Genomic DNA, 16,238 nt, shown 5'->3' on the forward strand with positions numbered 1-16,238 from the left:
GACTAAAGTGTATACCAGCATGCTCATCCAGTTAGCATAGAGAAGCATGGGCCAGAAGGTTTGTTTCTGTCATTGTCTGTCGACATATTGAGGTTCTATCTTACATGACAATGAAGTACTACTATCTATTGTAGGAAAGAAAAATGCATATTGAGAAAGAAATAAAATTGATTTTGTTCACAGATGACATGATTGTCTAAGGAGAAAAAAACCCAGTTTCTGAACTTAGTAAGAGATCACAGCAATGCTACAGGATACAAGATTAACAGGTGACTGCTTTATTATGCATCAGCAATGAGCAAGCAAACATTGATATTAAAGTAGGTTACTGTTTACACTACCAACTCCTAAGAGGAAATAGCGACACAAATTTAACCGCACATAGAGAAAACTATATGAAGGAAATATTAACAGTCTGCTAAAAGATATCAAAGAACAGAGGAATGTTCCAGACATAATAGGAAGAGTTCATACTGTCAATCTGCCAACGCTTCCTGTACTACCTGTATATTCAACACACTCTGAATCAAAATCCCAGCAAGTTAACTAGTAGATATGAACAAACTGATCTGAATTTATCAGGGACAGGAAATGATCCAGAATATTCTACTCAGTGCTGAAAGAACAACAAAGCTGGGGTACTGAAACAACGTAAGCTTAACATTTATTCTACAGTGTCTGTAATAAATGCAATAAGGTTACTGGCTACAGAATAGCCAAGAAAATTAGGAACACTGTAGAGAGTAAGTAACTGTTCAGAGTAAGCAACAGTCCATTGATCTTTGGCCAAAGAACACAGGTAATTTAAGGTAGCCATGATTTGTCTTCTTAAGAAATTATGGAACAACTGGATATCCACATGCAAAAGAAAACTAAACCTAGATACATCTTATATCCTACACAAAAGCTTCGCTCAAAATGTGTCAGAGACCTAAATATAAAACACTAAATTATAAAACATCTAGAAAAACACAGAGAAAAAAAATTTGTAACTGAACTTGGGCACGATTGCAACTTAGTAAAAAATAAATTACATTTATCTATGTGTGTGTGTGTGTGTGGTTGTGTGTACACAACAGCCATGTGTGCAGGTCAGAGGGTATCTTTCAGGAGTCTGTCTCTTTCTACCCTGTGAGTCCTGGGGTCAAACACAGGTTCAAAGGCTCAGTGATAGGCATCTTTACATGCTGCATTGTCTTGCAAGGCAATAGCCATGTTTTATTATTAAGGACACCAAAGACATCCTACGTTAAAATGACAACTGTCTATTCTGGGGCGATCACTATCAAGGGCATAAGAACACGACTCACACTCTGGGAAATATATATGCCTGGCATCAGAAGTGTGGGTGTAGGTCAGTGATAAAGTGCCCAGTGTGCCTCACTTAGACCCGGGATTTAATTTCCAGTCTGGAGTGGTTAGAGGCACAACTAGTAAATAACTATTATCTCAAATTACAAGGAATAAAATCTCAACAACAAAAATAACAACACAATTAAAAAGTAGGCATAAACACTGTGTTGTGGTGGTGCATGGCTTTAATGCCAGAGGCAGGCAGATCTTTGAGTTTGAGGCCAGCCTGGTATACAGGGCAAATACCAGGACAGCCATGGCTACATAGAGAAATCTTGTCTCAAAAAAACAAACTAAAAGTGAAAACAACAACAATAAAAAAGACAAGACACATAGAGAAAACTCACCAAAATGGATTTCCAGATGGCCAATAGTACAGGAAAGGATGGTCAACATTGCAAGGTCATTGTGACTAAAATGAGGTATCATCACACACCAAGTAAAATGGCCCCCAATTCAAAACCCCGATACTAAATGCTGGAGGGAATGAAGGGACACAACTCTCACTCACTGCTGGTGGGAATACAAAATGGGAGAGCAAGCTTGGAGGTGTCCGATGGTTTCTCAGAAACTATCAAGAATGATTTCACATGGGAACTGTAGACTTTAGATGATAAGGAACAATGTAGATTTTTTAAATTGTAATGTTTTCACTCCGGTAAGGGTACTGAAATAGATGTTGGACATATGTAGAAAAAAGTATACTTTGGACTTTTACCCAGTATTACTGCAAACCTAAAATTATTTTAAACATAAATCTGAGTTTATAGTCTTTATTTTTCAAAAAAAAAAAAAAAAAAGGAACCTACAATTCCATACCTCAGGCTTCTGCTAACAATTTATAATGCAATCACAGTGTTATTTTACATTTATTTTTATGGCCTTTCTCCCAGTTTTATGGAGTAAACATAGAGCCCTGTATTGTAGGTAAGTCCTCTACCATTGTGCTACATCCCCTCCAAAACAATTATTTGTGTAAAATATCCTCAATGTATTTATATTTTTATAACAAACAAATCAAAGATTTTCATAGTAATTTAAAATTACAGGAAAAATTCACTAAAATGTCCTAGTGTTCTCTGTAACAACCGAGAATATCTGGGCAAACACATATGCATACCTAAAGAAATAAATCTCCACAGGTTCTGATATTGTCAATTATCATCAAGTTAACTCAGTGAAAAAATCTGGGGAAAGGGTTACAAAGAGATACGAATCAGAGATCATGTGAAGAGGAAGCATTTTAAGAGAACCAAGAGGAAAAGTGGGGCTGAGGCAAAGACAAGAGAGGAACGTGCTCTGGAGCTTTATGGAAAGTGTGATTCTACTAAAGTCCATGCTATGATTTATTCAAATCAAAGAGATGAAATTATTACAACCATATGTTGCAGAAAGTTATCACATGATCCTTTAAACAGTATGTTCTGTCTAAACATTAAAATAAGCCACACTAATCAGGCTCAATTGAAGAACTATACATTTGTCATAGTGTGATCAAGGGTCAAATTTGCACGTGAAGATACATTATATCCACACAGTAGAAAATGTTCCATGTAAACATTGGGAAAACCATCTACAAGTGTAGATGACAAACGACAGAAGCACACAGGATGAATGCATGGGTTGTCACAGTCCAACCTGTTTGCACTGGCTTATTTGCACGGCCTTTAATCTTTTCAAAGTTTTCCTAATAGCATCAGCATCGGGGGAATGGGGGTGACCTGAAGCCCCACTGGGAAATCCTCTGCAGACAAACAGCCACAGCGATTCATGAGGTTCTCTGAAGCAAAGCCTAGGTAACCTCAGCAGAGCACACACACCTTTCAGGGAGCCATCGACCATATATTCTCCCTTTCCATCTTGCTTCATTATCTTCTGCTCTTAGCTGCTGCATTTGGTCAAAGATGGCATGGTAATGTTCATACTGGCCCCGAGGAGAACAAGGTGATGGAGACACAGCTCCTCCACTGCCAAAAAAGGAAGCCTGGGGAATAAACAAAGAGCTCTTATACACCATGTTCATCTCACAGGGCCAAAGAGGCCTGAGCCGTCCTTAAAAGAGAAAGACAGTCAATGCTTAACTTAAAAATAGCAATTACCTAGATTTAATATATTAATAAACACATTGCCAAAAGTAAGAGGTTTTCCTACATAAACAATCAGACAGTAGTATTCTCAGCTGCTAACAGTAAAGAATAACTTAATGTGACAAACTAAAATATTAAGATGCCACTAAATTCACATATATAGAAAAACCTAATCTTAATTACGAAGCTTTTGAAACATGTTAATACCCTACATTTCATGGTTCAGTTCTGAGAAGTTTAAATATATGTGGTTTTGAAGTCAAGTAGAATTTGATATCATAGTTATTTGACAAAGTATTGTATGTGATTTTTGATATACTGAAATCTATTCACCAAGGGTATAGGAAGGTAAATACATGATTTAAGTATATTTTATATCCTGTAGAAGAGGAGAAACATATCCACTCTTAATATTTTTCAAACAAGTTGGAAAAAACCACAAAAGTAAAACAGAGCTCTAGTCATACAGTGAGTGAATAAGTGAATGAAGATGGTGTACTCTGGAACAGTAAGTAGGCTCACAAAGCAGAGAATAAGATGGCCATAGGTAAAATTCTATTTCATTTTAAAGTCTTGGAAAAGATACTGCTTAGCCAAATCTTGAAAACAATCTTTTAAAAAAACTGACAAGAAAAGAGTCAAGGTAAACTAAAATAAACTACATGTATGTTTTGTGTGTACTGCAATAGGGGGAGGAAGGAAGTGATCACAAACACAACTATAAGGAAGAGAAGAAGAGCATCAAACACTGAAAGAAAAGGGTTACAGCTAGGCGGTATTGAGCCTGGAGAATGCATTCATGAAGTAAACGGCAGCAAGCATTATAAACCTTCAGGTTACTGAAACATTTTAATACCATCAACACCACACACGTAAGCGGGACTGAGAGACAAAACCAGAAAAACTAAGAGGCTGCTCTATGACAGCAAGGTAGGAAGATGTGTCAATGAAAAGGCAAATGCTAAACAGACTAGTGGGTTTTCTGTAGAAATGACCAAATGATAAAGGTAAAAATCTAAGGACTCAAGACAGAACTCACAGTAAAGGGAGCTGTTAGAAATGGTTAGGAGACAAATGTAAATGAGGAGTGTAGTGCTATACACATTTGTGGAAGAAGTCAACTGAAAAGAACTCAATGATCTCATAGAATTGACACTGAGAGATCTGAGTAAGTTGAGTGGTACTTTTTAAAGGTAGGTGGCGTTGGTGCACACCTTTAATCCCAGCACTCAGAAGGCTGAGGCAGGTGGATCTTTGCCTTTGAGACCATCCTGGTCGACAAAGTGAGTTCTGGGACAGCCATGTCTACACAGACAAACCCTATCTCAAAACTCTCCCTCCACAAAACAAAACAAGCAATATTAGACTCAAATAAAAGAAAATTCTGCAAAGTCCCATGAGAGGAAATTTGTCTTAACATCTTGATACTATATATAAAATTTTATGAGAAAGTCTACTTTGAAAATCAGTTCGAACTGGGCATTACGTCAAGTGCCTTTAATTCCAGCACCTGAGAGGCAAAGGGAAGGTAGATGTCTGTGAGTGTGAGGCAGCCTGGTCTACTGAGTAAGTTTTAAGACCGCCAAGGCTATTACAGAGAAAATCTGTCTCAAAAGCAACCAAATAAAAGAAAACAAACAAGCAAACAAACAAAAAGCTACTGAAATGACAAGATAAAAGCTAGTAGCAATCAGAATGGTAATCAAGAGGAAAGCTCCATCCCAGCAATCTTTTCATACATGCTCAAATCATGCACTGAGGGGGGCTGGAGAGATGGTTCAGTGGGGAAGAGGTGGTTCACAGCATACAGAGTGGCTCAGAACCACCTCTAACCTCTAACTGCAGCTCCAGGAGATCTGATACTCTCCTTTTGGTCTCCACCCACAGACTCACCTCCACATGCACATACACAGATAGAAACATAAACATTTCAACATATTCATTTTAGAGTTAGAATTCTGTGAAAACGTAGTCACATCTACACAACTGATTACTCAGTTCAATGGTAAGACCTTGACTTTAAATAATTCTGTTTCTTTCTAGTAAAGAGAGTGTAAGTAAACATCTTTGAAGATGTCTATACAAAATGTCAAAAATACTGTGTCAGAAGGTGGAAGCACCACAGTCTTCTAGAAATCACCCTCACAGAGGCCCAGCTTGTACCCTCTTAGATGTCTCCAATTACAAGCCTAGGTTGAGGGACATTCTTAGCATTTCGTCTGAGTTTATGCATTTGCACTTCTGGATGCTATGGGGCGAGTGTGCAGACAGAAGACACCACACAGGAGTCTGTTCTCTCCTTCCACTATGTGAGTCCCACACACAGAACTGGTCACCAGAATTGGTGGTAAGCACCTGTACACCGGAGCAACTTCTCTGGCACTAGGCTGAAGGTACTGATGAGTGTGCTTATTCGTGTAATCACTGCCATTATCACAATTGCTTCCACATAGGGCTCTCATGTCCCTTGAGTCAATAAAAAGGCACTCATCTGCTTTCTATTGCTATGGAGTGGATTTGCCTTTTCTAAAACTGTATGAGAATACAAGCATACAATATGTACTCTTCTGTCTGGCTTCCTTAACTTAGCATGTTTATGGGCTGATCCATGTTATTTTATGTATAAACAGGCTTTCACTAATGAAGAACTAAAATGTATGTTTTTATAAGAGATACACTTCTTACATATCATGATCATTAGATAAACAAAACTAGGTACAAATTACGTATTTAAAAAAAAGGATCTGTAAGCAACACGTTGAAAACAGACCAACCAGCCAAGCATGGTGGCACATAGCCAAGAAGTCTTGGATTCTGCAATTGCCCAATAAAGTCAGATATTTATACTTTTGAGCAACAATGTCTATACATAATAAAAACATTGACTTTGAAGTACTTTAACTTTCAGTTTTCATCTATCTCTCCTTTGGGAATTTCTTTGACTCACATTATACTGTAACTCCAGGTCCTTGGCAACTATGCAGAAATCAGAGTCTGACATAGTAAATATTTAAAACTTAGGAACAGGTACAGACATGAATTTAACTTCTTATCAATGAAGCATTACTGAATTCTATAAAATGAAACAAACATTATTAAAAACATAGTACCTAACTATCCAAAAATAATGTCTCCTGCACATACCCTGGGTTCAGTTCATCTCCCATATGGTGGCTCATAACCAACTCTAACACCAGTTCCAGAGGATGTGACACCTCTTTGGACCTCTGTGGCCAACAGCATTACATGTGGTGCACATACATACATGCAGGCAAAATACACATTCAAAATAAAATAAATAATAAACCTAAAACAATGTTTTTAAAGGAGTAAGGAAGCAAGCAGCAAATTCTCAATACTCTTGGTGAATTTGGCCCAAATGCTAGGTAGGAGTCCTGGCCAACAGTTCAGTTCAGAAGAAGGTGATTTTTAACTATGGACCAGATTCAGCTGGGTAATGCACACCATTAATCCCAGCACTTGGTAGGCAGAGACTGTCAGATCTCTGTGTTCAAGGACAGCAAGGTCTATAGAGCGAGTTCCAAGACAGAGTTACAGAGAGAAAGCCTGTCTTGAAAAACCAACCAATCAACCAACAAAAACAACACCTCGTACCAAATCCTGAGTTCTTGCTTATTGACCAGGAAGTAATAATACTACTCATATAAAAGAGAAATACTTACAATGCTATATAATGTCTGCTAAAGTACTGACTTGTGAAAAAAGATTCATACCGTATTCCTGACCTATGATTTGAAAAACATCTCGAAAGAAAACAACACAAACTGGTGACAGTAAATATGCATCTCTATACATACAGTATATATACAAATCTATACATACAGATGAAACCGACAAACCGTACTTTTGTCCACATCACAACTTTGAGAAGAAACAAGAATGGTCAGCGGCAGTCCACTTTGATAACCGTCTCGTCTATCTCCACACTGAGAGGCTAGCGGAGCAACAGCCAGGTGAACTGACAGTTTAACTGCAGCTGAGCACACCTGGCTCACTGTCAAAAGGAAAACGACAGTGCACAGGAAATATGCATCCATTTCCTACGGCCGTGCAAAAACTTATGACAAACTGAGCAGCTCAAAACACCACCTATTTATTATCGAATTCCCTGGTTGAGGCAGGTATATGATTAAATAGGTAGCTATATGATTTAGGAAGGTATATGATTTAGGTAGGAATACTTAGCTGTAAGCCAGGGAGGGCTACATTCATATCTGAAGCCCAGCGTCTCAGAGCTCTCTGGCTCCAGGGAGTGTTGTTTCATAATTGAACACAGGCCAGGACTCTTCCTCAGTCACTTTCTCCTCAGTTACTGGCTAGAGATCACTGCTATAATGCAGAAGTCATCTATACTTTCTTGCTTCTTCCATGCTGGCTCCCTTCAGGTCAGCAGACACAGATGTCCCTGTGCTTCTTTCCCTTTCCAGTCTACTATAAAGAAGTCTGTTGTCAAGGTAATCGTGGGAGAGGCCCATCACATAAGGTAATCTTGTAAAAGGAGCTACCATCAGCCAGTTCTACTTAGGACTCAAGGTGCGTACACTAGGGAAGGGGAGTCCCCAGACTGCCTTAGGACTCAGCTTATGAATAGGAACACAGGCCGGTACTTCTCAAAGCAAGGGGAAGGAGAAGGCTGACGGAACAAGGATGGCTGAAGACCTTTCTGTCCGAGAAAGCAGAGAAGCTCTGGGTTACAGAGTCACATTTGCCCAAAGAGAATGTGTGAACTGAAGGGTCTATCTAGATTATCCGGGTAGATGAATGGAGAGTACCAGTGGAAGAGGAGGGAAGCTGGCAATGCAGAAAGGTGAGACAAAGACAGGGGAGTCACAGGCTACACACTCAGCAGTCAGCTCTGCTGCTCAACATAGGGAGGGCAGAGGAGCACGGGAGGGCTGGGTGCACTTATCCTGCAGAGTCTGGCAGTGGCCAATTAAGGAAAGCGTCTGAGAACTTAATTTTCAAGGTCAGGTGAAAAATTCTAATGAGCATATTTGATTTTGCATTTAATTTGTGAGATTCCTCTGGGGGGAAAATCTGTATTACAGCCACTGTGAAAGTTTTAACTGATTTTATAAATGTCACACGTGAATTAATTTTTATTATTATATTACATATTAAATATACACAGATAAGGAATAAACCATAATAAATGCTACAGAACCCTAGATAAACATTATCGGTATACCAAGAAAGTAGCTAGTCATACACATTTTACAGAAGGAGTTGAAACTGGAGACAAACAACAGTTTAGCTCTATTGGGATCGAATGCCTACCTTTACTTCACCGCTTCCACCAGCCCTTAAAACATTCCTCCATCCTTGTTCCCTGGCCCTATTTATCCTCTCCAACTTTTGGGGAAAGAAAATAAACAGAATACCATTTCAACTACTTAATACAAAACATACAGAATACATTTAGCAATAACATTCAAGTCAGTGGGCTTCCTTACATAGGCGTGTGGGGCCAGCTAAGCTGTGGGTGTCTCTTACCCGCTGCTTCTCTTGCCTCTTCAGCTGCTCAGCCTTCAGGAACCTGACCTGTAACAGTTTCAGACATGTTCTCAGACCCCGCTCTTATCCTCTACACAAGGCACGGGAGAAACACAAGGCAAACAACTACCTGATCCTTTTGCTTCTTTTCTTTCTCAATAAATTCCAACCTTCGTTTTTTTGCTGCTTCCTTAAACGAAAGGAGAATACCTATATCAATATAAATATATTTTTAAAACAGGGTTTCTCTGTGTAGCCTTTGGCTGTCCTGGAATGTGCTTTGTAGAGCAGGCTGCCTGCCTCTGCCTCCAGAGTGCTGAAATTAAAGATGTGCAGTACTAACACCCGGCTCCATCCATGATCTCTACTTTTTATAATTTTATCAAGAAAATATATCAATAAGAGAGGTACACCCAAATAAGGAGACATGAAATGAAGAGAGCAAAGATATTCTAAGTTTTTGCTTGAAAGAATCACGGTGGAAAGAGTTGGGGGGAGGGGACTCTATAATGGTGGTTCTCAACCCATGGGTCCCGACCCCCAGGAAGATCAAAGTATGCCTTCGCAGGGGTCAATGATCAGACATTACATTACAGTTCACAGAAGTAGCAAAATTACTATAAGGAAGTAGCAATGAAAATAATTTTATGGTTGGGGGGTCACCACAACATAAGGAATTATATTAAAAGGTCACTGCAATTAGGTTGAGAAGCACTGCTCTATAACATTAGCGGCTTTTGCTATTGTCTTAACCATTTTGAAAAGCTTTACAATAAGCAGATACGTGTCTTTATACCTCAGACATTTTCTTCCTTTCTTCTCCAGAATTCATTTTCTTCACTGGAATCTGATGGGCCTGGACAAAAAATAATAATAAAGCTATGAATTAAATAAAGAATTTAAGACACTCGTTTGGAAATTACAAATTTGTGGAAGTTTAAAGAAAGAAAAGTTAAAGCCAACAGGGTCATAACTATTTCAAAATTTATTGTACTACCTTTTGATATGCCTTTTATGAAACAAACTGGTACATGACCCTCAAAGAAATCATAAAAATGGGTTCCTTATCATCAACTAGTTTTGTTTTCAAAACATTTTTAAAATATTAATAATTTATTTAAAAATAATTATTTTATTTAATAATACTTAAAAACTTAATATGTAGTCAGTATATTTTTATCATACCAAATTCTCACCTCCAACACTTTCTGTATAACATCCCCCAATATGATTTGGACCCATGCACATTCCTTCCAATCTCTCCCCACCCAAGAAGAGGGTGTTTACGATGGCTGCATATTATCGATGAGTTATAGGAGTTATTTGATCTTCTCTATTGCCTTAGAGTATTTATGGGGTAAAAATCCAAGCTGGCCCTCTGAGACCGTCAGATTATTTTCAGAATGCTATTCCTACACTGAAGAAATAAACAGAAACACTGTACTAAGGAAATTGTTTCCTGTCTCTTAAAAAAACAAAAACAAAATTAAAGTGCACCCAATGCTAAAATATGCTCGCGGAGCTCCCTCTGGTGGTTTAGTGTCAGTAGGCTTAAAGAAATGCCTGCACCTCAGTGAAAATATGTTAACCGCCAATAAAATACTGCCAATTTGAATGTAAAAGATGTTTCGTATTAGCTCTGGAAAGCGGCCTTTTTAAAAAAATAATTTAAAAAGCAAGAGAAGTCAAAAATAGGCGTTTATTTAAAATCTCCCAATCAGGAAGTGTGCTGCTAGCTGACAGGACCTCAGCTCTTCAGGAGGAAAAGAAGAGCAAGGGTTCTGGGAGATGAGGAGGCTGGGAAAGCCTCCTTCAGAGCTAACGCATTGCAAAACCTCCTGTTTCTTCTTATTCTATCCCCATGCTATGACACTTGACTATCTATTTGATCATATGCTTTTACTTTTTTCTATAATTCTTTAAAAATTTCATACTTTTACTTGTATTCTTTTATTGTAGTAAAATATACAGAATGAAATAATTTTTACCATTTTAAGTATGTGTTTTGTGCCATCAAGCAAATAGTCTCTTTTGTACAGTAAATTTGTGTTAGGTTAAATCCTTTTAAAATAAGTTATGGTACATCCCAAGTGTTGATTACTATTTAGTTTTCAATGGGTTAGCTTAGAAAAAAATCATGCTTATTTGCTTAAAAAAATTTAGAAAGTGCTGGACTTGGTAGCACACTCCTTTAGTCTCAACACTCAGGAGGCAGAGGTAAAAAGATCTCTGTGATTTCCGGGCCAGCCTGGTCTACAAGGTGAGTTCTAGGACAGCCACGGCTGTTATTCAGAAAGACCCAGTCTTGAAAATAACAAAACAAAAACCAATTTAATAACCGTGCCTAAACCCAAAAGCCTATAGCCTTCTACCACCTGAGTCGCTTTCTCCAGTACTCAGACTGTGACAGGTGGAATCTATTATCCTGAATATTAGTACTAGGAACACAAAATTCCCACAGCATGCAGTTTGTGTACATTGAATATTAACCAGAAATGAAGGAAGCATTAATAAAAACATATTTCATTTCATCAGCTGCTATATAAGAAACCACATGGTTTCAGTCCTGGTCAAAAAGGACCTTCTACCATGTTACTAATTCAGCTCACCATCCTTCTTTCTTACAGACTAGTGCATGGCCAAGAGGTTAAACAAGCCTATTTCTACAAGTTCACACAAGTGTGTATTTCCTACTGATTTAAACACATAAATATGTCTGCCCTTTCTTACCCATGGCCAACATGTGTTTTATCCCCAAGAAATCAGACAAGTTAGTTATGTATGCCTATATATCAAGTGTTAAACACAGGCTGCATATGTAAATACTATTTGGAATAAACATATCTTGGAAATTATCTATGAAATAAATTTACTTTTAGTTAATATTTTTAAAAATCTACTTAGAAAAAATGAAACATGTTTGTAAAGAAATTTTGGTATTATTTGTAGCAATTAAGTCAACTTAACTGATTTCATAGTAATATAATACAATTATGATGATAACAAGTAAAATACACAGAATTCAGGTAAAGAAATGCATGTTTGGATACTGAAAATGTGTTTCTCCCTTCTTTTATTTTTCAAATTTGTCAAGAGCACACTAAGTCAATCTCAAACTTACCAAAATACTTCTCAAACTTACCAAAATACTTCATGGAAAAATATGATATCATAATTGTACTAAAATAACTTCAAATACCAATGTGCTTCACTAGAAACCAATTTTCCCCACCCCAATTATTTATGTATGCAATGAATCTATTTCAAAAGTTGTTTTTATTTATTTTACACACTGAAATCATTTTTTTAAAAAAAAACATTAACAATAAAATCCCTGGATGGGAAGTAACTCCGTGAGTAGGGTGCTCTGTGGAGTATGAAGACCTAAGTTTGATCCTTGCGTCCCCAGTACCCACATAAAAGCCAGGCTTTCCGATGTTTATCTGTAACCACACAAGCTGTGGGCCAGTAACCTAGCCAAAATAGTAACTTTCTAGTTTCCTGAGATGCCCTGTCTCAAGAAATAAAGTATAAAGGGATAGAGGGCACCTGAAGTTGATGGCTGGTCACCACATACACCACATACACACATACAATGTATACCACACACATGAAGAAACATCTCAACACTGCTTTACTTGTGCCTAAAAGTAGGGGTTTTATTTAGCCTTTCAGCCTATTTAGCACAGTTAGAAAATAAAGGGCATTGCTTTCCTGATAGGAATTTAATTCATTCAATCATTTCTTCATTTAAAAAAATGGGAAACTTACAATTTTGTGCAAACATATATAAAACTGCTCAAAGAGATGACATTCAAATAAACATGACATTAAAAGGATACACACAAGGTACTGAAGAAGTTCTGATAAGGAAATTTATCCTTTTCTTGATACAATGAGGAAAAAAATAAAAAAGGTCTGTGGAAAAGATTATTAGCATATTTATGACATTTCTATCCCTTTGATCACTGGGAAGCATTAAATATAAATGCCACTGCTACAGTGTGTGTCCCTGGCCCTGGCCATGATGCCAGCTAGCATCCTATCTGTTAATCTAGAATGGAAACTTAGAGTACTCATTGCAGACAAGTGACTCCTGTAGGCTTTTGTCCCCTCCCTCAATGGGATTTGATTGTTTCCATAGTAAAATGATGAGGAATGAGGGCATAAGTACTTTACCCAGCAAGGGCTTACAGGGAAACAGTGCAGTACAAAAGTGACTTTAGCCTACAAAAGCCAAAGAAAAAAGCACTCAAAAGGAGGGGAGGGAACAAATCAAACGAAACAGAGGATCACGAGCTTACAGGGCATGGTCAGTAACTGATGAGAGGTCCCACTTAGCTGCTATGCTGAATCTAGGAGCATGCTGCAGATCAGAGCAGTAGGAAAGGTAGAATCTTGAGCGTTCCTTATCACCTAAGCATGAGCATGGAGCTTGCACTCTGGATATGCACATAGTGGATACATTTTTACTTCCACAGCCCGTTTCTAATCTTCTAATGATTTCAATTTCTAGATTCTAATAGGAAGTCAGAGAGATTTTATTAAGTTTCAGATTTTTTTAAGTACCGTTAAGTAGTAGTGTTTAGTGTTATGTCATTAACACTACTAATGATCCTAGCAACCTTTTTTTAACTAAAAAAAGAATTTACTGAAATTTCTTTTTTTATGATTCATTTTATTATAATATTCTCTGGTGTGACTAAGAAAGTTTACTATTATCATTTTCTTTCCAGTTGTTTCTCAATACTCATGAACTTGCTATGAATGACAACCAGGACAGAAGAGGTGGCTCAGTGGTTAAGAGCACACTTGATGCTCTTCCATAAGACCTTCTTTCAAGTCCCATCACCCACATGGTGGCTCACAATCATTTGTAATTCTAATCTCAGGAGATTTGATCTGTCTTCTGGTCTTCATGGGCACTGCATATGCAGTAGTGCACAAACATACATGCAGGCAAAACAATCATACATGTAAAAGTAAAAATGAAATCTTAATAAAGTAAAAATAAAGGCAAGATGATTTTTGTATTACTAAAATGTGGGACATTTCTTTGAAAAAAATTAAGGCTTCAGAGTGACTTGATGCCTAAGTTACCACCCATTCATTAGTGTGTTCAGTAAATATTTATGGAAAAGCTTATTACAGGCCAGGACATTATTTTTAGTGACAATTTATGGAAAGCAATGTAACAAAACCTTCACAGTGTGTGGTTTATACACAGAGATAGAAGAAACACTCTTCCTAAACAGAGAAGCATTTGATGGTAATAATGTGGAGGAAAACCAAGCACAGTAGATTCCCAATGTAGAATACAAGAGCTGAAGAGGGATGGCTGTTACTGATACAGTATAATCACAGAGTGAATTGTGAATACCGACACTGTCTGTAATTACCTTTTATTATTCTTTTCTATTACTGTGATAAAACTCCATGAACAAGGCATCTTAGAAAGTGTTAATTTGGTAATGGCTTCACAGGCCAAGGGTCCACAGTGGCAGAGTGCATGAACAACACAGAGCTCCCATCTTGGTCCATGACCATGAGGTGCAGAGACACTGGAATTCACAGGAGTCATCTGAAACCTCAAAATCTGCCCCCAGAGACACACCTCTTCCAACAAGGCCATTCATCCTAATCCTTCCAAGCAGTCCTGCCCACCACAGGCAAGAATTCAAATATATGTGTCTATAGTAGCCATTCTCATTCAAATTATTACAGGCATGAAAGAAAACGACAAGAAAAAACCCCATACTTTTGCAAGCAGCACTGAGCATGCTGATAGTAAAAATGGTTTAGGTCAGGGCTGCCCTCCACAACCATGGAAGAAGTAGGAATCGAGGCTCTGGCAGGTCAGAAGGCTGTCAGAGGACTCTGAAGATAGAGCATCCCATTGGCAAGAGGCCAGTTGGTATGGTGATGGAGATGAAAATCTGAGCTTCACTGTAACACAGTGGTCAGTCTTCTCAGTCTCAACACACAGAGGCAGAGAAACTGGTTAGGACATTGTTACCTATGTGAGAACGAAAGTGGCTACAACTAAAGCAGAAGAAATGATAAGAAACAACTCAATAGACTTTTGAAGGCAGAGCTGAGAGCATATGGTGCTGAAAAAGCAGTCAGTGGTGACTACCAGGAGTTTTGGAACAAATGAAGGATAGAATTGTTTACAGGAATAAGGATATTACCAGAATGCTCAACAGTAAGGTGAGAAAGAAGAGAATGAGAATAAGCAAAAATATAAAATGTATGCACTATATCACCCTTTTACATAATATAGCCATCTAAAATTATGACAATATTAGGAAAACTGTGAGTGAGTCAGATGTTAAACTTTTAAAAAGAACATGGGTGTGCAGATGACCCTACTACAGTACAGACACAGGTAATACAGAGTCTAAAAGGAAATCGTGATTGCTAGAGCAGGGAGGGTCTGCTGTCAATAAGGAAAGCATTATCACACTATCTAGATACAGTTTAAGGAGAAAGACACCACAAAAGACGGCTGGAGAGGTTAGGGACAAGCCAAGTTCCAGAGAAAAGTGAGCAAGGATTATCTTTAGAAGTTTGGCATACATATGTAGCAGTGAATAGCTTTGTTGGGGCACCAGTGGAAGGGGAAGCTGTTGGTCCTGCCAAAGTTGGAACTCCCAGTGTAGGGGACTGTTGGGGGGCAGTAATGGTGGGTGGATGGGGAGGGGAACACCCATATAGAGGGGGAGGGGAGGGGTAGGGGCTGATGGACTGAAACCGGGAAAGGGAATAACATTTGAAATGTAAATAAAAAATACCCAATTTAATAAAAATGGAGAAAAAAAAAAAAAGAAGTTTGGCATACAAGAAACTTTGTGGTTGAAGACCTTAGGAACTCCCAAAGACCTGGCAGGCAGTAGTGCACATGTGTCTTTAACTCCAGCACTTTAGGCCAAGGCAGGCAGATCTCTGTGCATTCAAGGCCAGAACAGTCTACAGAGTGAGTTCTAAGACAACCACTGTTATAGAGAAATTATTTTTTAAAACAAAACAAAACAGCAAAGAAAGATCTACCCATAATATTTAGGTGTGAAGATTAGGGTATGATCAGAGTTTTAGAGGATTTAAAGATCAAGAAATAGGGAGGTCCTATATAGGAAAATTCCTAGCTTTCTTTTGATGACCAAAGAGAGAAAAGGATGCTATGGCACTGGTCCACAGTGAATAAATGAAAATGATGAAGCAGCACGTCAGTTCCATTGCTTCTGTATACAGCCCTGTTTCCACTACTGTGGCTGGGCAAGCTAA

The 16,238-nt window shown here is 38.1% G+C and overlaps 1 protein-coding gene across 1 annotated transcript in view; it reads right to left on the minus strand.

Moving 5' to 3' along the window:
• The window catches only part of Nek1 (NIMA related kinase 1), a 126,296-nt gene that overhangs the window by 77,283 nt on the left and 32,775 nt on the right, over positions 1-16,238 (minus strand). Inside the window, exons 12-16 of the mRNA XM_032918458.1 lie at positions 9,751-9,810; positions 9,085-9,144; positions 8,955-9,002; positions 8,739-8,813; positions 3,174-3,337 (exon numbers count right to left, since the gene is read on the minus strand). Of these exons, the coding sequence (XP_032774349.1) occupies positions 3,174-3,337; positions 8,739-8,813; positions 8,955-9,002; positions 9,085-9,144; positions 9,751-9,810 (407 nt within the window). The remainder of the gene's footprint in view (positions 1-3,173; positions 3,338-8,738; positions 8,814-8,954; positions 9,003-9,084; positions 9,145-9,750; positions 9,811-16,238) is intronic.

Source organism: Rattus rattus, chromosome 13 (genome assembly GCF_011064425.1).
Source record: "Rattus rattus isolate New Zealand chromosome 13, Rrattus_CSIRO_v1, whole genome shotgun sequence".
NCBI lineage: Eukaryota > Metazoa > Chordata > Mammalia > Rodentia > Muridae > Rattus > Rattus rattus.